This window comes from Geotrypetes seraphini, chromosome 3 (assembly GCF_902459505.1).
Source record: "Geotrypetes seraphini chromosome 3, aGeoSer1.1, whole genome shotgun sequence".
Classification (NCBI taxonomy): Eukaryota; Metazoa; Chordata; class Amphibia; order Gymnophiona; family Dermophiidae; genus Geotrypetes; species Geotrypetes seraphini.
Genome location: NC_047086.1, coordinates 92,597,633 through 92,619,037, shown reverse-complemented (window position 1 = coordinate 92,619,037; position 21,405 = coordinate 92,597,633). Strand labels below are relative to the sequence as shown.

Here is a 21,405-nt window from a genome sequence, read left to right as displayed (position 1 = left end):
TGGATATTCTCGTCACACAATGAATTGTGTTATCAGTAATTCCATGAGGTCTAGTGGTAACATTAACATGTGGTACCTGCTCCCAGTTAATACAGAAACATTTAGGACTGAATTCTCAAAACGGCGCTGAAATTGGCCAGCACATGAAAAAACAGAGCCGGTCGCACATCACTCAAACTATGGTGCTATTTTGAGAATAGCGATTTCCATCGAGGATAAGCACCGGAGATGTAGGCCAGGGCTTTACAAAATAGGTGTCTTTTTAGACATTTCATTTGGGCATCCTGTGATGACATTATCCTCCACCCCAAAAAAAAAAAAGTGGGCAGCTTTGACAATCACTTCTCAACCAGGTAAAGAACCATTTAGATGAGTCAGTGGCTTTTAATTAACTAATGGGCAGACTGGATGGACCCTTCAGGTCTTTATCTGCCGTCATTTACTGTTACTATGTCCTCTCTGTTATATCTGGCATAATTATTGAATTTTGGCATTTGCTTTTTTGTTTTTCATTTGTTTAGTATCTTTAAATCTTAGAGAAGATCTCCCCAAGAAAAAAAAATAGCTATATTTTTAGTAATTCATGTTAACTATTGTTTATAATTTAACAAAGATCATCACCTATGCAACAGTAATTAAAACAGGCCCATACCATTTTTTGGAAACTGTTCTCTGTACTCACCTTTGATTTGATATGAAAAGACCTGTGCCCTCCTACTACAATTTGCTTCTTCATAACACTGAAGCGATTGAAACGGCAGATGAGGAGGCCAGAGCTGTGGATTCGCAGGTTGAAGTCAACATCATCACATGTAAATCTAGCAGCGGGGGTGGGGAAAAGATTGTATTCAGTCAACTGTGTGTACAGAACATTTGAAATTGCATCAGAACAAATTTTGGATAATAGCTATTCTCAGAAACAAAAAAACTATTCACACCTCAGGAAAGCTTTAAAATCATACCTGTTTATCCAGGCTTTTTAAAATGTCATTTAAATTCCTGGCACTTAGCATAAGATACTTTCCTTCGATATCTCTTAACTTATGACAATTGTATTTTGCTTATTTTTTTATTGTGATATGGATCACCTTTTAACAATTTTTAGAAAATTTTTTTATTGAAGAGCATAATATCAAAAGATCATAAAGAGTATTTAACCTGAACAAATAGGTAGAGCAGATTACCTCACCAAAAATGAAGGCCTAGACATTTCCTCTGGTTTTTAAGGGGTTTTATATGTCATTAGAAATGCAACACCCCCCCCCCCCCCTTCCAAGTGTTCTGGTCATTAGACATGGATTATGTGCTTTTTTAATATATATACAAGTTTTTAAAATTTGTTTTAGTGGATATGGAATACATTTTTTTTGACTTTGGAGGCCATTTTAGAAGGGTCTTGTAGAACCTAAACGTATCAATAGTGTCATACCCATGTAAATGCTAGTTTTACAATGCTGCTGCTTACATAAGTAGATGCTGTGGGATGTTTTCTGGATATAGTTTGAGTGGTCCAAAAATGTACATGTAATCCGATTTTACAAGGTTTTGGGGTTGTTGTTTTTTTTTAAAATTCCTCATCAGCATTTATACTAGCACCACAGCATACACGAATGTTAACTACCTCAATGGGTGTAGAGCTCGTTTGGACCTAAGGTCTCCATCAGTGATTGGCTGTAGCTCAAAAAGTACTAAAAAATATATTATGCCACTCAACCTCTTAACTGGCTTCTTTCGTATTTTATAAAATGAGATGGTAAATGGATATGATCCAAACAAGCAAAAAAATGCATTCAAAATAAACTGTGCTATGAGGATACCTCTGCAGACTATTCAAAAAAGTGGAGAAAAAGACTTCAGTGTCAAGTTGGAGTTAGTATATATCACTAATGCTCCAGACATATCAACTTCAAATAACAGTTTGACGATGAAGACACATCCTTGTTCTACAAAAAACTCCACCAGCTTTAATTCTTTACTTGAGTCAAAAATTTTTTATCAATGGAGCAAACAGTGTAGTAACTTTAAAGCAACTTTACAAACTTTTGGGTGCACCCATTTATTGTGGGCCCCCAGTAGTAAGAACTATAGGAAAAAGGTGAAATCAGAAAGGAGCAGCACCAGGAAAGGGAAGAAAAGGCATGGAAAACATGGGAGAGTGAAAGGAGGCCAGAAACAGTAACCAGAGCTGAGGAGAAGCTAACAGCCCTGGAAAAAATTTGCCAGAAGATAAGAACTGGCACTTCCATAGAGTTCTATCCAAAAGGTTTGAACATAAGAACATAAGAAGTGCCATCTCCGGAACAGACCCTAGGCCCATCAAGTCCGGCGATCCGCACACGCGGAGGCCCCGCCAGGTGAACCCTGGCATAGTATTAGTCCCCATACTCTAAGCTTCTTATAAGAGATGCGCATCTAGCTTAACCTTACCTATGTTCTATGTTACCTTAAGCCACTCATAAGGAGATGTACATCTAACTTACCTTTAAACCCTGAATCCACTGTTCCAGGGTTTAAAGGTAAGTTAGATGTACATCTCCTTATGAGTGGCTTAAGGAAACATAGAACATAGGTAAGGTTAAGCTAGATGCGCATCTCTTATAAGAAGCTTAGAGTATGGGGACTAATACTATGCCAGGGTTCACCTGGCGGGGCCTCCGTGTGTGCGGATCGCCGGACTTGATGGACCTAGGGTCTGTTCCGGAACTGGTCATTCTGTACAGAGTGCCCTTTACGGAACACTTAATTTATTTATTCCATTTTCTATACCGTTCTCCCAAGGGAGCTCAGAACGGTTTACATGAATTTATTCAGGTACTCAAGCATTTTTCCCTGTCTGTCCCAGCAGGCTCACAATCTATTTAATGTACCTGGGGCAATGGGGGGATTAAGTGACTTGGCTGGGGTCACAAGAAACAGTGTGGGTTTGAATCCACAACCTCAGGGTGGTGAGGCTGAGCTTTAACCACTGCGCCATACTCTACATAGCAAGCACAATTTGAGCACCTACGTACCTCATATATTTGGGTACCATTTACATATGTGGATGCTTAAGTCTAGCTGATGTGTTCAAAACTTCAGTATTCTGTAAGTTATTTGTGTAAGTGTGAGTCCTGCCTATGCTCTGCCCAGACTTTGCCTACCTTTAAAATATGTACTATGTGCATATTTATTTATTGAGCTTTAAAACTGCCTTTTCATGAAGAGATTCACCCAAAGTGGTTTACAATATATTAAACAGTAATTGGGAACTCTTAAGTCTTTTCTCTCACAATTTAACTGTGGTAATGGAGGGTTAAATGACTTACCTAGAGTCACAGGGAGCAGGCTGGGATTGAACTCGCAACCTCAGGGTGCTGAGGCAACAGCTCTATCCACTAGGCTACTTACTCCTCCTATCAGCTGTAAATAACTTGTGGTTGAGGAACCTGGGCTCTCTCCAACTATTCCGCAAGCAACTGAAAACTTGGCTCTTCTCTAACATGTAATTCTATTTTCCCCCTTACTCTTCCATTCTATATATAAGCTCATGTAAACCTTTTCCTTTCTCTTATATTTTAAGTTCTTGTAAACCGTGCCGAGCTCCACTTCCGTGGAGAGGATGCGGTATATAAACTTAAGGTTTAGTTTAGTTTAGTGTACTTGGATTTCAGCAAGGCCTTTTTCACATCATGGGAGTCTCATTATTTAATTAATTAGGGGTGAGATTTAAAGTGGTAAACTTGATTAGAAATGGGTTGAGGGCTAGACAACACAATATGTCGGTGAATTGGAGTTTGTTCTGAGGAAAGGAAGATGAGCGGAGTACCTCTGGAATTGGCTCTGCAACTGATTCTCTTCCAGTGTTCTTGTAAGAGATATTGCAGAGACCAGCAGTAGTGTGGACAAATCTGAGGGTGAAGATAGTATGAGAACTGATCTAAGCTCAAAAAGTATAGGCTGATAGACAGTTGGGTTTCAATAATAGAGAAGAGCAGTTAGTTATGTGCAAAAATCCAAGGGACTTATATACAAATTTTGAGTTTTATTTAAAATTTGATTATATCGCTTATCAAAGTTTCTAAATGATGTACAAAACTTAAAATGGGTACAGAGATTAGTACTTTCAGACATTTAGATTAATTACAACAGGCCTGCACAACTCAAAAATGATCCGGGGCCAAAACGAAGTCGAAAAATGAAGCGAGGGCCGCAGGTAGTAACCACGGCTCGAGGCACCCGGAAGTGTGCAGGCATTGCCGTGATGACATCACGCACGTGTGACATCATCATGTTGACATCCGCGCATTCGCAGAGGCCTTCCAGATGGGCCCTGAGATGCCAGTAGGGGGTGCCAGCAGAGAAGAGGGCAGGAGAGGAGAAGCACTGGCGGCGGCTGATTGCCTATAGCAGTGTTTCTCAACTACTTCAAGCTAAGCACCCCCAACCACAGACCTCCCAAGCTCTGCCCTAAACCCACCCAAGCTCTGCCCCAGATCCTGCCCCCTTTACTAATTGTAATGCAATTTTTTCCTTTAATTTTTCATATACATACAATACACACAGTAGATACAAATTCAATCACTAAATTGAAAATAAAACAATTTGATCACTAAATTGAAAATAAAACAATTTTTCCTACCTTTGTAGTCTGGTGATTTAATTAGTTTCTGGTTGAACTTCATTTCTTTCACAATCCAGCCCCATCCCCTTTGGGTCCAGGTCTCTCTCTCTTTTCCCTCTGCTTACCCTCCCCAAATCCAGTATCATTTCTCCTTTGTACCTACCACCAACTTTGTTCCAGATCTCCCTTGCTCTCTCTCCTCTGTTATGATCTTCCATCTCTCTGTTCTTCCTCAGGTTCTCTCCCCCTCTGTCTCTTCTGTCTGCACCTCCCATAGTCCATCATCGGCCTCCTGTCTTTTCCCTTTGGTCCAGGCCTCTCTTTCTGTCTTTCTTCTGCTTACAAACCCCCCCCCCCCCCCCCAGCATTTGTTCTCCTTTCTTCCAGGTCTTTCTCTGCTTCTCTCTCTCTTCTTCCTTCCTCGCTGGTCCAGAATCTTTCCACCTCTCTGCAGTCTCTTTCTGTCTCTTCCCTCTATACACTCCAAGTCCAACATCTGCCCCCCTCTCTTCTGCCTCCCCTTTGTTTCAGGTTTCTCCCTCTCTCTATCTTCCTTCTGCTAACATTTTGAGTCTTCTCACCTTTGATCCAGGCCTTTCTGTCTGTTTGTCTTCCCCCTCCCCAGGGCCTGGAATTTCTCTCTCCTCGGTTCAGGGTGTTTCCCCTCCCTACTCCCTCTAGTCCAGCATCTGCCCTTTCTTCCCCCTCCCTTTTGGTTCAAATCTGCTTTCCCGCCACTCCACAAGGTTCTTTTCTGCCCCCGCCCCCGGTGCCCAGATCCAGCGTCTCTGGCACTCCCCCCGCCGGGGCCCTCGCAACGGGCAAGGCCTTACCTCCGCTGCTTCCCACACCCAGCGCTGTGACCGCTGCCGCCGCTGTGCCCAATAGAGCTCTCACTCCGCGCTTCTGCTCCTGCTCTTCCCCCCTAGTCTCACCTTTAAAAGCGCTGCTGCCGCTTATCTAGGACCAACAAGCTAATTATGGCAGCCTGCAGAGAGAACCTAGCAGGCTGCCGTCAGTCTCCGCATATGCTCCCTCTGCTACGGTTCTGCCCCTCCTCTGATGCTTTTAAAGGTGAAACTAGGGGGGAAGAGCCGGGCCGCAGTGAGAGCTGTTTTGGGCCGTATGTTGTGCAGGGCTGAATTACAGCATACAAATACAAACAGACAGGCCAAATCAGAGAGGGGGAAAAAAAGGGGAGAAATATAATATAAGATAGGATAGTGGCACATTTAAAGTAAAAACAGCGAGGTGGGAGATAAGAAAGATGAAGGAATCAAGAATGATTGGAAGTAGGGGTGCAATACTGATGTTCTTAAGCAAGAAAGAGAGCTAAGTTAATGATATCTAATGACTCATGGTAGTGACAGAGGCATCAAAGTCCGTCCTCGAGGGCCGCAATCCAGTCAGGTTTTCAGGATTTCCCCAGTGAATATGCATGAGATCTATTAGCACACAATGAAAGCTGTGCATGCAAATAAATCTCATGCATTTTCATTAGGGAAATCCTGAAAATCCAACTGGATTGTGGCCCTCAAGGAGGGACTTTGGCACCTCTGGTCTAAGAGATGCTTGCGTACAGGAGGAAAAGTACAACTTATTGTAGAAGTCACTGGTGAGTTCTATGGGGGAGAGGTGGAAAGTTAATAGAATAGAGGCAGTTCAAACAAAGGCAACCAAAATAGATTTCATACTTATTTAGGTCCTAGTTACTAAGCTGTGGTAGAATGTGCTATTTTACCACACAAAAGGTTAACATGGGCTTTACTAATAGCCCATGGTACTTCAGTACTCCAGGTTACTGCTTCTGGCTGAAAATGTACTTCTGTGTTGCTGCAACCACGAATAATGTATGTTCCTGGCCACGGCAACTCAAAGAAACCAGGCCCCAGAGCATATGTTCACACTCATGTTAAAAATATATTTCAGCCTGTTATACTGTATGTGCATTTAACTACAAAGAGATCCAAGAGACACAAAGCAGGCTCCTAAATCACCTGTTCTGGTTGAATTGTACATTCTGTGTCAGATCCACATTTAGGAGGATGAAGTCATGTAGATGGCAGCGAGAAAATGGCTCTTTCACGCCACCACTCTTTCTTTTACTTGACCACTTCCGCATCCCGATCAAGGCGTAATGGATAACATTCGGGGTCCCTTCAATGTGCTGTAGAATGTGCTTCAAAGAAACATTCCTTTCTGGCCATGCATATTCCCTAAAAGGTATCAACATATGCAATTTCAAGAACCAACATTATAAATCAAGCTTGTTCAACCTATGGCTCGCAGGCTAGAATCCGAACCACCAAGTGCTTTTTTTCTGGCCCTCAGAAGCTTGGCAATTGCTTTAATGCTTACAATGGGATTCTTGCTTCCCCACCATTACTTGACTTACTGTAGGTTCGAAACACATGGTACCAGAAGTTCAGGTCTTGTGGTTTCTTTTTTTTTTTTATTTTTTAGAACAACTTTTTAGAACAATTTTTTAACCCCAACCCTAACGTTTTTTCCCCTACTAGTTTTTCGTTTTCCTCTCTCTTGAGAAACTGCGATTTGTAACTTTTACCCACCTTTGCTCCTTCCCTGTGTTCTATAGTTCATCTGTACTGTCTGTTAGAGGCTTCTTACCCCCTCTTAAGGTTGTGTATAACATATTTTTTAAATTGTTACTCGCTTAGTATGAAATAAGCGATTTATCAAATTTAATAAAACTTGAAACTTGAACTTAAACCTTTCAAGTCTCAACCGTGAGACCAACCCAAAATTATAGCACTATGTAGCTCAAGCATTCAGAGAGTCATGTCACGATGGGGAAGAAGGAATTCCGAAGCTGAAGCCAGTTGAGAGGAAAGAGGTTGGGGTGGGGGCATAGTACATGACTGAGAGAAAAAGAGAGAGACTGGGTGCTGGTACATGAGAGAGAAAGAGAGAGAGAGACTGGATGAAAGCTGGAGAGAGGACAAAACGCTGTCATATTTTATCACTATTTGATGAAACATGCAACAAAATACAATGGTGTTTGTTTTGGCCTTCCAAAATTTTTATAAAATAGAAAATGTGGCCCTCAAAAGAAAAAGGCTAGACAAGCCTGGTATAAATTATTCCCTATTAAGAGTGCGGATTTGTCCATACAAAGAATTAGAGGTACTAGTTTTATTATACACAGCAATGCAAAAATGAAAAAAAAAACCAACACATTAATCTAGGTCAAAAGAAAAATAGTTAGATGGTACAAGCCTATTTCTAGTAAGCTAGTAGGCATGGCATCTTACTGATGGTTAACTGATTGCCAATTGCTCATAACTTGAAGCAAATTTATGTTATATCCATGATAGAATAAAAAAGAGACTATGAAGACTATGAAGAGTGACACAGACCTGGTTTGTCCTGGCTTATGATCATATAAACCCAAAGTTGTCCCTGGAAGGCAAAATTACCAGACAGAAACTGAGCTATTTTGGCCTTGTGATGAGGGTGAATTCACTAGAAAAGGAGGTGCAACTTGGAATGGTCATTGGTAAAAGGAAGCAGGGGAGATGGCTGGATACCATAAAAAATGACATGGGAATGAACATCAAGCAATTGAAAGAAACCGTGGAAAACAGGGAAGCATGGCGAGGACTGGCCTACAGAGTATCCAAGTGTCGGACATGACTGAATGGATGGTATTAGTAGTAGTAGTAGTAGTATGTTTATTATTTTACACTTTTCAGTAATAGGTCAAGGAGAGTTACATTCAGGTACACTAGGTATCCAACCTCTCCTCTAAGGGCTTAAAACTAGGGGCTCCTTTTACGAAGCCACGTTAGCGGTTTAACGCGCGTAATAGCGCGCACTAAACTGCCGGCCGATCTAGACGTTAACACCGGCATTGAGCTGGCGTTAGTTCTAGCCGCTTAGCACGGGTTTAGCGCACGTTAAAAAGCTGCGTGCACTAAAACTGCTAACGTGGCTTCGTAAAAGGAGTCCTAAGTTTATATCTGAGGCAGTGGAGGATAAAGGGCTCCTTTTACTAGGGTGCACTAGCGTTTTTAGCACATGCACAAGATTAGCGCGCTAGCCGAAAAATGATCGCCTGCTTAAAAGGAGGCGGTAGCAGCTAGCGTGTGCACTAAAACCGCTAGCGCGCCTTTGTAAAAGAAACCCTAAGTGACTTGCCTAAGATCACAAAGAGCAGCACCAGTCAGGAGTTCTGCTATATCTGGATGACAAACTAATGTCTTAAAAGGAGCTGATCAGTCCCGAGTAATTTTTGTATTCCAACAGCAAAGTACAATGGTCTGAGGATCTTGGAACTACACATGAAAATATATTTCTTCATGCATAATTAATGCTTAATTTTTTTTTAATTTTTTTTTTTTCAGACCACATCTGCTGCTCCAAGACTGAAACATGCCAATTTATATGCAGTCACCAAAACAAATGTTTCTAGTTCTATAACAAGAATCATGATTTCTTTTGGTTCTCTTAGACACTGATAAACTGATCTCATGAGACACTCTCAAGAGCCTACTAAAGTCACTATATAGGTTTACTGTAAATTAAGTTACGCCCCATTAGGGGCAAAACCTCTATATTAACTGATAAGGTCATGTCTTTCAACTTTCCACAGCACCTGTTCCTAATACTTTCATACATGCTGCAGTTAATCCATTCCTCAAAAAAAAAAAAAAAACCCTTCACTGGACCTTACCTGTCCTAACTATCACCCCATCTCCCTCCTCTTTTTTTTATCCAAGCTACTTGATTATGCTTCACTCCCATTGTCTTGATTTTTCTTTCATCACAAGCTTTTCTTGATCCAATACAATCCAGGTTTTACCCTCTATATTCAACAGAAACAGTTCTTGCTAAAGTCTTCATTGACCTTTTCCTTGCAAGATCCATGAGCACCTACTCAATCCTCATCCTTCTTGCTCTAGGGAGAGTGTGTGGCGCAGTGGTTGGAGCTACAGCCTCAGCAGCCTGGGGTTGTGGGTTCAAACCCGCACTGCTCCTTGTGACCCTGGGCAAGACACTCAGTCCTCCATAGCCTCAGGTATGTTAGATAGATTGTGAGCCCATCAGGACAGATAGGGAAAATACTTGAGTACCTGATTGTAAAACTGCTTAGATAATCTTGATAGGCAGTATATAAAAAGCTAATAAACTCGTTGCTTTTGACATAGTTGATCACTTCGCTTGGATTTTGGCTTATTCTCTTTGGAGATGTATTTTAGATAAGTGACTGAAAATTCCTCTGATGTAGCTCTTCAGATCAGGGAAACAGGAGGACCCCTGTCAGGAAAACGGTGGTGGTCTGCCCCGGTAGTGGGGAAGAAGATTGGACATTTCTGCATAAGAGGCAAATCTTACCTGACAGCCGTTCAACAATATCACTTACAAAAATGTTAAAAAAAAGATGCCTAAGAACTGAACCTCAAGGCATACCATTGGTAACATCCCTTTCCTCAGAACAATCTCCATTAGCCACTACCCTCTATCATCTTTTTCTCAACCAGTTCCTGACCCAGTCTGTCACTTTGGGGCCCATTCCAAAGATACTCAGTTTATTTATTAGACACCTGTGTGAAACACTGTCAAAGGCTTTGCTAAAATCTAAATACACTCCCTCTATCCAAATCTCTGGTCACCAAGTTAAAGCAATTGATCAGATTTGTCTAACAAGACCTAACGCTAGTGAATCCATGTTGCCTTGGGTCCTGTAATCCACTGGATTCCAGAAATGTCACCATTCTCTGTTTTAAAAGTGTTTCCATTAATTTACTTATGGCAGAAGTACCTTTAGTTCCCTACTTTCTTCCTTACTACCACATGCAGACTTTTGTCAAAATGTTATGGACTGAATCTCTTAGGTAGAGGAGGAGATAGTGGATGCTGCTGATGGGCAGACTGGATGGGCCATTTGGCCTTTATCTCTCATCATGTTTCTATGAATCAAGAGTTGGATCAAGTTGGCTCAAGAGTTGAGTCTTCATTGGTGATGTTAAATAAAAATAAAAATCTTCAAAGACTTCAGCGGATCCAGAACACTGCGGCTAGGTTGATCTTCACAAAAAGCAAATTTAACCATGTTTCCCCGCTTCTGTCAAAACTTCACTGGCTTCCGATGATTTCTAGGATTCACTTTAAATGTACCTGCCTAATATTCAAGATCCTAAATGGCATTCTTCCTCCCCTAATTCCACTATCCTGGATTGCTTTGAGACCTGACACTACCAGATCCGCCCACAAACTCAAACTATACTTCCCCTCGTTAAAAGGCGTCATGTATGCAGGTAAATTGGGGAAATCCCTTTTCTTCAAATTCACTGAGATTTGGAATAACCTCCCTGCCCCGCTGCTGAACCTAGGCTCATTCCAATTATTCCGAAAGCATCTGAAAACCTGGCTTTTCTTCAAAACGTAAAGCTATCTATTTAAAATTCTTATTATGTCCTTCCCTCTTTTATTGAATTTACCTGTAAACCGTGCCGAGCTCTATCTTTATGGAGATGATGCGGTATACAAATTTAAGGTTTAGTTTAGTTTAAATACTGGTCAAAGCATTTGTGATTGAGACTGTCCACTGAAGACAGAAGAGTAAGAACATATAAGATTTCCTTCAGGGAGTTTCATGTTAGAGAATGACATGGGGACAAATTTTTCCCTGTCCCGCAGGAACTCAATTTCTCCGTCCATGAAAGTTTTGTCATTGTCCCTGCCCCATTCCTGTAAGCTCTGCCTTAACCATACAAGCCTTGAACGCTTATGATTTTAAAGTGTTTGAGGCTTGTTAAGGTGAGGACAGAGCTCTCGGGAATGGGGCAGGGACAGGAAAAGAACTCACCAAGATGGGACAGGAAAATTAGCTTCTCACGGGGACAGGGAAAAATTTGTCCCCGTGTCATTCTCTACTTCATATTGAAAAGTTCACAGTGCTATTGAAATAGATATTTGCTCAAAGTATCACAGATTGATGGTATAACGCACTGCATTTGTCTCAGGAAACAGTAGCGAAAGTTATTACAGTAAACAGTAGAAAATAATATGAATATTGCATTGTCTTAAAATAGTCTCAGAGTGATTTTAATTCTAGAGCTTGTTATCTGAAAAAAAAAAAAAAAAAAGATATAGCGGAATTAGAAAATGTAAAGAAAAGAGCGACAAAAAAGTGGTGGAATGACTTCCCTGTGAAAAAAAGCTAAAGCAGAGTTCTGTAAAATACTGAGTAGAGAGGAATGAGTAGATATGAATCACTTGTATATTCTTTCCAAAAATACTAGGACCAGGGGGCATGCGATGAAACTACTACTACTATTAATTATTTCTGTAGTGCTACCAGACGTACGTAGCGCTGTATGGAGTCACAAAGAAGGCAGTCCCTGCTTGAAAGAGCTTACAGTCTAAATAGACAGGACAGACAAACAGGATGTCATGGATACAGTTAAGGGGAACAATGAATCTGCTGGCTGAGTTGGAGGGTAGTGGGGAGTAGGGTTATGGATTGAAGGCTATATCAAAAAGGTGGATTTTCAGTCTGCTTTTAAACAAGGGAAGGGGCTCAAAAAACCAATGCTGATGATCAATATTCCAAAGGATTTATTTAAATAACTGGTAAAAACTGCTTAAATCTTTTTTTGTTGTTGTTTCAGAGGTAGCCGAAGTCTAGCTTTTGGTCAGACATCTGAATGCATAGTCAAAAGTTATGCATTTTGGAGGAGGAGGGTCAAGAAGTATCCCAAGGCAGTGCTATCCAGATAACTTGCTTAGTAGGACTACACAAATAGCAATCTTAAATTAAAAGAATAACTTATTCATTTAAACTAAAGTCTACATATTCACAGATCTCAGTCAAACAGAAAGGTTGCTTAAGTTCCAGTGTCAAATTAAGTAGATATATTATCAGTTTGTCTTTATGTGGTGGTGACTTGCTGGTTGAATCTTGTCCCTCAAACCACTGAGATGCAGAATTAAGTGCATTTCATGATAAATCATTTTCTCCATCAAAGCCCAAGGAAAATAATACATAATAATCAGCACACTCTAATGCACTCACCATTAATACATCTAGAGCCTGAGTTCCAGCATTTAGCTGGCTGTTTTCTTTCATCATTAGACTAATAAACAGATCACAGTCTGGAGGTACAAATGCGAAAATGGCCTAGTGGGGTTTTGTTTCATCTCAATGCACCCTGTCCTGTACTTTTGACATTAACCCATGAATTGCATGCTTTAGTGAGACACAATGTAATACATTCTATTCCCTATGTTAGTTCTTCTGCTTTGCTAATGTGACAAAATAAAAAAAAACATAGCTTATTTTTCTTAGAGCATCTAGCTCTAAGGTCATCTATCTTACTGCAAAAGACTTATAACAATTAAGAGTATTGGTTGGATTTACTAATAATCCTTACGAGTCACTAGAATGGACAAAGGAAAAATGTAAGTTTGCCTCTATTACCTGTTTTTCTCTCCATTGTAATCGATGTCCACAGTATTCCACATGACACACGAATCGTCAGCAATCACAATGAAAGGCCAGATGTCCTGGGGTTTCACACCAAGTTCCTCCTGTCGATTTCGTTCCAGGTCCAAATTATGGTATGACAATTCTTTTATCAGAAAGTGAGCAGCTCCTAGCAGAACAATGGAACAAGTACAGGTAAATCTATATACCACAATCATATTTTGCTTTTCAATTTTATCAAATAGTCATGGGGGGGGGGGGGGGGGGTGCTCACAAGAATGAGTCATATCACCATTTTCTTTTCTACACAAACATTTTAAAATATGATTTGTCAATCTTTAACCTTCCTTCATAAACCTTTGACTTTTGGTTTTATCCAGTATGTGGGATATCCAATTGTTAGAAATGTATACTAAATATGCCAATCATTCTAAACAGAACTTGGGCAACTCTATGCCTTAGCATACTAAATACCCTTAGATCCCTTACACGGAATACATTTTAAATATAATGGAATAAATATTAAGTACACAGGGGGAATTCATCAAGAAGCGTTAGGGTTTAATGCATGTTAAGGGAATTAGAATGTGTTAAACACCAAGGGGCTCATAATCAAAAGAGAAAAACGTCCAAAAACTGGCCTAACTCGGCACTTGGATGAACATTTCCCAAATACGTCCAAGTGCTGATAATAAAAATGGGTTTTGGATGTATTTCTAAATGACCTAGGCCTACATAGTGCCACTAAACGACCAAAGTTAAATGGGGCGTTTCAGGAGGAGTGTCGAGGGCGGGAGTTGGGTGAGAAGTGGGCCATCTTAGTCGTACAGCATGTATAACCAAAAGTTATTCAGCCAAGGATCGACAGAACTTGGACGTTGTGACTTAGACCAATGTTCTTCAACCACCGGTCCGCAGGAAATTTCTGCCGGTCCGCACAGGGCCGGTGAGATTGATTAACTTCAATTTCCACGTAGGGCTGGCAAGATCGATGAGATATTTTCAGCTGGACCACGCTGGGATGGAGAGATCATGGGGAGCCTCTGACAGTGGCTTTCTCCACTCTCTGCAGCTCTCCTTACTTACCAGCTCAGCGATTCACGAAGGCAGCTTTGGGGCTTTTGCTGAGTCGCAGCCATCTCTGATGATGCAACTTCCTCTTTCCTCAGAGGCGGCATGACCCAACAAAGGACCCGAGGCTGCCTTCCTGAATCGCTGCACTGGCAAGTAAGGAGAGCTGCTGAGAGGGGAGAAAGCCACTGTTGGAGGTTGGGAAGCTGCTGGGTAAGGGAAAAAAGGGACAGCTGCTATTAGACCTGGAGGGGGAGAAGGAGAGATGCTGCTGGGAGGGGAGGAGGGAAAGGAGTTTGGGAAGCTTCTGGACAAAGGAATTTAAAGGACAGCTGCTACTGGACCTGGAGGGAATGAGGAGAGATGCTGCTGGGAGGGGAGGAAGGGGTTACTGCTGGACAGGAGGAGGGAAGGGAGAAGGAAAAAAGGAAGGAAACAGCTGGCAGGGAGATTAGAGGAGGGGAAGGGGAGAGACAGGCATGAGAAAGTAGAGAGATTGATGATGGGAAGGGGTCAGCAGAGAAATAAGCAGAGAGGGACAATGATGCTAGATCTGGTGTAGGAGAGATAAAAATGAAGAGCAGTGAAGCTGGAATGAATCATGTAAAAAGGAGAGAGGGGGCACAGGCTGGATGGAAAGAGGAGAGGAGCATAGAAAGAAGACAGATACCATATGGAAGGGGGAGAGGGCAGACAGTGGATGGAAGGGGCAGATGCTGGATTGAAGAGACAGAGAAGTCAGATGCTGGAAGGAAGAGAGTTTAAAGAAGATGAAAGCAGAAACTAGATGACAAAAAGTAGAAAAAAATAATTTTATTTCTATTTTGTGATTAGAATATATCAGATTTGAAATATATATCCTGCTAGAGCTGGTGTTAGCATAAATGGAGACTGCAAAGTGCAGGCAGTGCTTCTTTAGCTTCCGGCTAGCTTAGTGCGCTCTCTGACCAGGGGGCAGTTGCCCTAGTTGCACTCCCCTAACACTATTCCTGTCATGTGTGTCTGCAGTATTCTGTTAGCATGATATTTCTGTGTAGCATTCTGTAATAATTTGGTTTGTTCAGTTTTCTTGATAGTAGAGGGGATATATGTGAAGTGGAGGGGAGACAGGGGTTTTGTTGATCCTTGCCCTATATTATTTGTATTTATAGAATGACAATTGTACAGAATATTGTTTCTTTTTATACTTTAATAAAATACATTCAATATAAAATCATAACTGAGGCTTGTGCGGATGGGATCAGATGATTTGCAGGGACTGAGCTCACAGAGATGGGGCGGAAACGGGGTTTTTAAATTTTAGTCCTAGTAGTAATAATTCTTTTATTTCCGCTGGTCCACAGGTGTAAAAGTTGAAAAACACTGACTTAGACTATGTAAAAAATGGTCTAACTCACAAAAACCAACCTAAAGTCACCAGATAAGCACTGCAAACACATAAAACAGACCCCCACACACTACCCCAGTGATCAGCGATCTCCCCCCAACCCCCATAAAAATATTAATCACACCTTTAAAATTCAGCTTCCAGACCATCATCACCTGGCCACCTGGCATAGGAAAGCCTAGTCGTCCAGCACAGAGGTGGCTTAAGTCGTCTTGGGGGGGGGGGGGGTGTTAGGGACCCATAGAGATGAGGACTAGAGAATGACACGGTGACAAAATTCATCACCGTTCCCGTCCCCGCAGATAACCACGGGAAATCATCTTCATGTAATTCTTTAAGGAAAGAGGGAAGAATCAGAGTAAGAATGGCCACAACCACTGACCCGCAAGCTTTGCTTTGAATAATGCTGGTGTAGAAGGACAGAGGATGAAATAGACACTAGAAAATGACATGGGTTTATTTCCCGTGTTTATCCGCGGGGACGGGAACGGTGATGAATTTTGTCACCGTGTCATTCTCTAATGAGGACCCATGCCCATAAGCCCCTGTAATCACTGCATTGATACTTAAACATGTGCACTCCCCTATACACTCCCAAAACCCTTTTGTACTTGCATATAAGTGGCTCCTACAGCCATAAGGGCTATTAGGGTTGTTGAAAAGTGGGTCTAGGGGATTCTGGAGGTGGGTTGGGGGGCTCACCGTGACCTATAAAGGAGCTGTAGGGAGGAGAAGTTCACAGCAGTGCCCTGTAAGGCACCCCACTATTTAGGTGGCATGTTTGGGTGTTCAGTCCATCACTTTGCAGACCCATCCCACATCCAACAGGGCTTCTTCTAGGCGTTTTTGACTTGGATGAAAAATTGGACGAAAATGTGGTATAAAGATGGACGCTTTAGCGACTTGGATGATCAGATCGGCAGGACGTATAGTTAGACGATTTTCGAAAGAAAAAAAAATTTTGGACATATTTTTCAAAAATGTGTCCTAGGCTGTTTTTTACTTTGGACGACTTGTGATTTAGACGAAAACGGACTTAGACGTACCTTTCGATTATGCCCCTCCAAGGCCCCAATTCTATAAACTGCACCTACAATATAGGTGCTTAGGAGTGCAGTGCTTGGTGTATGTCAATCACAAATTAGGCGTGCTCTATAGGCACACCTTGTTTATGCCAGGGTTTTATTGGTCTAAATGAATGTGCCTAAGTTAGGCACCTATCAGTACCTAAATCCAAAACAAACACCTATATGATAAACATGCCGATGATCTACCCTTAATCATGCCTACTTTCAGATAGGCACCAACATCCAATTACATGCCTTTTAAACAATTAGGGTAGATGCCTAGATCGATTAGGCGCCCCAATCTATGTGCCTACCTTTTAGATGTCTTTTATAGAATCTGGGCCTAAAAGCCCATAGTATAAAATGTGATTTAGAATTTAGCAAGCATTAACTCCCTGAACATGCTTTAAAGATGCATTAATACTGCTTTATGATTCTCCCCCCCCCCCCCCTCTTATGAAGCAATTCCAGAGTGGAGGATCATAGAGGGACCTTCCCTACAATTGCCAGACACCCTACAACCAGCCACTACATCTATGAAAAGGCAGCACTGGGTATGCAGAGCCTGGGCTCTTAAATACTTGGGGGACCATGGGTCAATTTTATCAGGCAGTGGAAAAGGTGCCAGTACTCAGTACCCCTCAGTACCCACTGTAAAAAAAACAAGCCCAGGGTAAGAGCCTTTACCATCAACACACATTCAATCTCTGCAGGTGGTCCAAAATTCTACAGTTCGATTGTTGTTTGTCTTCTCTAAATATGAGCATGTAATGCCATACCTGAGAATAGGATGGTTTCCAGTTACTATTCTTGATACTTCAATGTTTCTACCAAGGTTTAACCTGTTATTTATCTAAAGTGTTGCTTTGCTAAGGGCCTCGAAGGACCCTTTGTTCAGTAGATGGGTGTTTGTTGGAGGAGCATTCATTTAAAGAGACTCGCTGGACTGGACACAATGGGGTTTTTCTTTTGCAGTCGACGACAAGACTTTTCTGTTTATAAACTCCTACTGTTTCAATATTTTCTGTCATACAGAACTGCTTATGATGACCGTTAGCTTTGTTTTTATGTTGTATTTATTTGTATTAAGCACTTACCTTGGGGTTGTTTTGTATCTTCTAAATCGGATTGTATGACTATGTATTTTATTTAGTACTCTGCCTTGGATAAAGGTGGATTATAAATGAAGTACCACTGGCTGCCTGTTTCTTACATGCTCCAGTTTTTGACCAAAACTCACAACGCGTTATATACCAATATTCCCACCATATCTTGCTTCACCTGGTACTCCCTATCCCCCAAATTCTGTATATGGTGTTTTAAGCTGTGCGCGTAAATCAGTTCACACAGCCATTTTGCACACAACAATTAACTGGCAATTAATACCTCATAATTGATAACTGGCACTAATTAAAAATTACATGCACAACTTGGAAAGTGCAATTCTATAAAAAGTATGCGCTAGTCAAAGTGCGCAAATTTGAAAAGGTGACTTGGCCAGGAGTAGATTGTGAGCAGATCACAGGCTTTCCTAAATGTTATGTGCTTTGTTATAGAATATGCCCGATCCGCGCACAAATTAGGTGCAGGCATTTAGGCCTGGTTTTAATTATGCGCCACACAGGTGCTAAGCATGATTCTATAAAAGGTACGTGCTCCTTTAGGAATAGCACTTAGCACCGTTCTAGTTGGTGCTACATTTTTTGGCACTATATATACACCTTTGTAATATACTGGCACTCATCAGCCAAATGTAGCTACTCAAAAATGGGTACACCATATTTATTCTTGAGATCATTTATCCTGGGTATGGATTGTTAACTATCTTGTAAGTTGTATGACTTTGTGATACTGTAGGTAAGTGTCCAAGCCCTGGGGCCTGTACAGAGCTTCCATTCCACAGCTAAATAAAAAATAAAGGGCCGGATTCTGTATAGCAGCTTTTGAGAATCACATATGGGTGTCCTATATAGAAGCGCATCTATCCTGATGGACAGATGCCTAACCCCGTCTAACCACCCCGATTCTCTAAGCAGCGTCCATGTCACATGACGCTTAGAGGGAGCATTCCTCCTGCCATTAATCTTCGGGGGGGGGGGGGGAATTCCGGCAGGAGAGACTGGGCATCCCTCCTGCCATTGATCTGGATTCTCAAGCAAGGAGGAGGTTGAAAAGCCCCTGAAAATATCAAGGACTCACTCCTCATCCCCTTAGACCCTCCATACGTGATAAGGACCCATCCCCCAGAACTCTAATATCTTTCCATAGAAACATAGAAACATGACGGCAGATAAAGGTCAAATGGCCCATCTAGTCTGCCCATCCACAGTAACCATTATCTCAATGGTGTCTAGCAGGGGAGGGACGAGGGCAGGAACAATCCCAAGTGGCTCCTGCCCTGTTGTGTGGCCAAGATCAAAATAGCACCACAGACCCTTACTGGTAGTCTCAGAGTACATCTCTCCCTCCATGTTCAGAGGTTTAGGGGCAGAACCCCTTCATAAATATCATAAATTTGCAAATAACCTTTCCCTAACATATTCAAGGGTATTTGGATTACAGCCCTCATAAATACTGTAAATTTGTGAATAAACATTCCCTAAATATTCATGGGCATAGATTAAGATACAAGTTATTTAGTTTATGCAACTGTACAATAAGTATAAACAAGTTCTTGCATTGTATACTTTAAAAGTACAGTACAATTCAAGTATTATAGAACTGACCACACATAGACCCGATCCTGCCAGGAGTGTGAACTCCTCCCCCTGCAGTCCATTGGAGAGATCAATCTGCCTGCTTTCAAATATCAGCAGCAGTGGAGATCAACTGCTTTTACACCTAAGCAGCAACGAGACCAGCCACAACCACCGAGAGCACACAGACCGATCCTACCAAGAGTGTGAACTCTTCCCCCCCTGCAATCCGCTAAGAAGATCGACTGTCGGCTCCGGGCGGCTTTCCCGCAGAGGAGAGAATCCTGCATTCACCGTGGGCCTCATCTGGGGCAGCCTCCTTGGAGCGGCTGAGGCATGGGCAGTGTGTCTGGGAGGGAATGCATGGATGGGAGAACATCGCAGGGAAGGAGACATAGGCATCCTGGGACTGTCGGCCAAGTCTCTTCCCTGAAGAAGCCCTTTCTGGAAACGTCAATCGCTCCTCCTAAACTTACTTGCTCCACTTCATCACTGACGCTGAAACCGTGGATTGAAGACAAAGTTTTATTTTATTTTTCTTTCCAGCTTATGATTTATCTTTAATCTTATCTATTGTTTTGCCTTTCTATCATTTAAATTTCTCCAGAATTCTACTGTGCAACGGCTCCCCCTTCTGCTTCTATTCCTTTCTCTCCTCTCTTCTACCTTCCAAAGTATTTAGATCAATGCTGTCTTGTTAAAATGTTTATTTTATTTTTATTTTTTCTCTAACTCTACTTTTCACTTCTCTATTACCCTCCAGGTACTTTAGTTAGATTGTGAGCCTTCGGGACAGTAAGGGAATTTTTCAAGTACCTTTCTTATTTCTAATCTTAATGTATATTTTCTGTAAACCGCTTAGAACCTAACGGATGTAGCGGTATATAAGAAATAAATTACATTACATTACATTACATTACATAGAATCCCATTAAATCCCACTGTGCACATAGAATCCCATTAAATTATAGAAAATCCACCAATATACAAAATATTAAGGCACAGAAAGAACTAAAACCCACTTCTTTGCTTTTGTTAAACACAGGTTCATATATAATATTTATATCCTGTACTGTAATTCTTAATAATGTTGATCATAATATGTATAGTATGGTAAGACATACCAATCACTTATTCAGGCGGTGTCTTCATCCTCATTGTTCTGTGCTTTGCGGTGCAGGAAGAGGTGAAATCGAAGAGGATAAGCGAGCATCAGGTGCTTCCTCAGGCAGTGGAAGTGAATAATTGGTGTCTTCATCCTTATTCTCCTGTACATGTTCCATATGCGGTGCAGGAAGAGGAGGAGACCAAGGGGGTGCCTCCTCATGGGTGGCAGATGTGGAAGAGGTGGATGGGGAGACAGGGACTCTCGGTATCTTCTGGAAATACATTGTGATTTCAGTCTGGCTCTTCTGCTTCTTCATTTCTTTATATATATTCGTGTATGTAGACATTGCTGCTTCTGCTGACTCTTTCACCTTCAAGGCACGTACCATGGATGGGTCAATGTCATGACCCTCTGCAATATTGTCCAACATAAACTTGTTTTCTGGCACTTTTTCTTTTTCTCCAATCTCTTCTTCATCTGGTATTCTCTTTTTCGGGAACAGTCAGGTCCATTAAATCACCTTCTGTTAATTCGTCAGCTCTGGTTTTTATTAAGTCTTGAATATCCCCCAAATCCATATTTGAAAGCCTTCCCCACCCACTTTCCACAATGTCTTCAATAATTTCTTGGACTAGCTCTGTGGTAAAGACAGTGAACTCCTTTACACATTTAAGCCAAAGATTCTTCCAGTACAAGTTCACTGTATCGGGCCCAACAACACTGCAGTAAAACAGTCAGCGAGATGAAACCGCGTGAGTGAAGCTGTTTTAGAGAGCTGTAACTTTGTGAAAAATGAATGGAAAAAATAGTGTTACAATTAGTACTATTATGGAGGCGGGGATGGAGTCTGGGGTAGAGATTGGGTAGAGATGGGCGGGGTCTGGCCCATGACTTAGCCCAGTGTTCTTCAACCGCTGGTCCACAGAATAATTCTTTTATTTCTGCCAGTCCATAGGTGTAAAAAGGTTGAAAAACACTGCAATAGAAGATTAAAGGGTGGTCTTTTCAAAAGGGATCTGATGTCAGG

At 41.6% G+C, this 21,405-nt stretch overlaps 1 protein-coding gene across 1 annotated transcript in view; it reads right to left on the bottom strand.

Annotated features, from left to right (window-relative positions):
- GREB1 (growth regulating estrogen receptor binding 1) overlaps positions 1 to 21,405 on the bottom strand; it is a 336,727-nt gene that overhangs the window by 22,287 nt on the left and 293,035 nt on the right. Inside the window, exons 28-30 of the mRNA XM_033939035.1 lie at positions 13,044 to 13,218; positions 6,598 to 6,816; positions 683 to 818 (exon numbers count right to left, since the gene is read on the bottom strand). Of these exons, the coding sequence (XP_033794926.1) occupies positions 683 to 818; positions 6,598 to 6,816; positions 13,044 to 13,218 (530 nt within the window). The remainder of the gene's footprint in view (positions 1 to 682; positions 819 to 6,597; positions 6,817 to 13,043; positions 13,219 to 21,405) is intronic.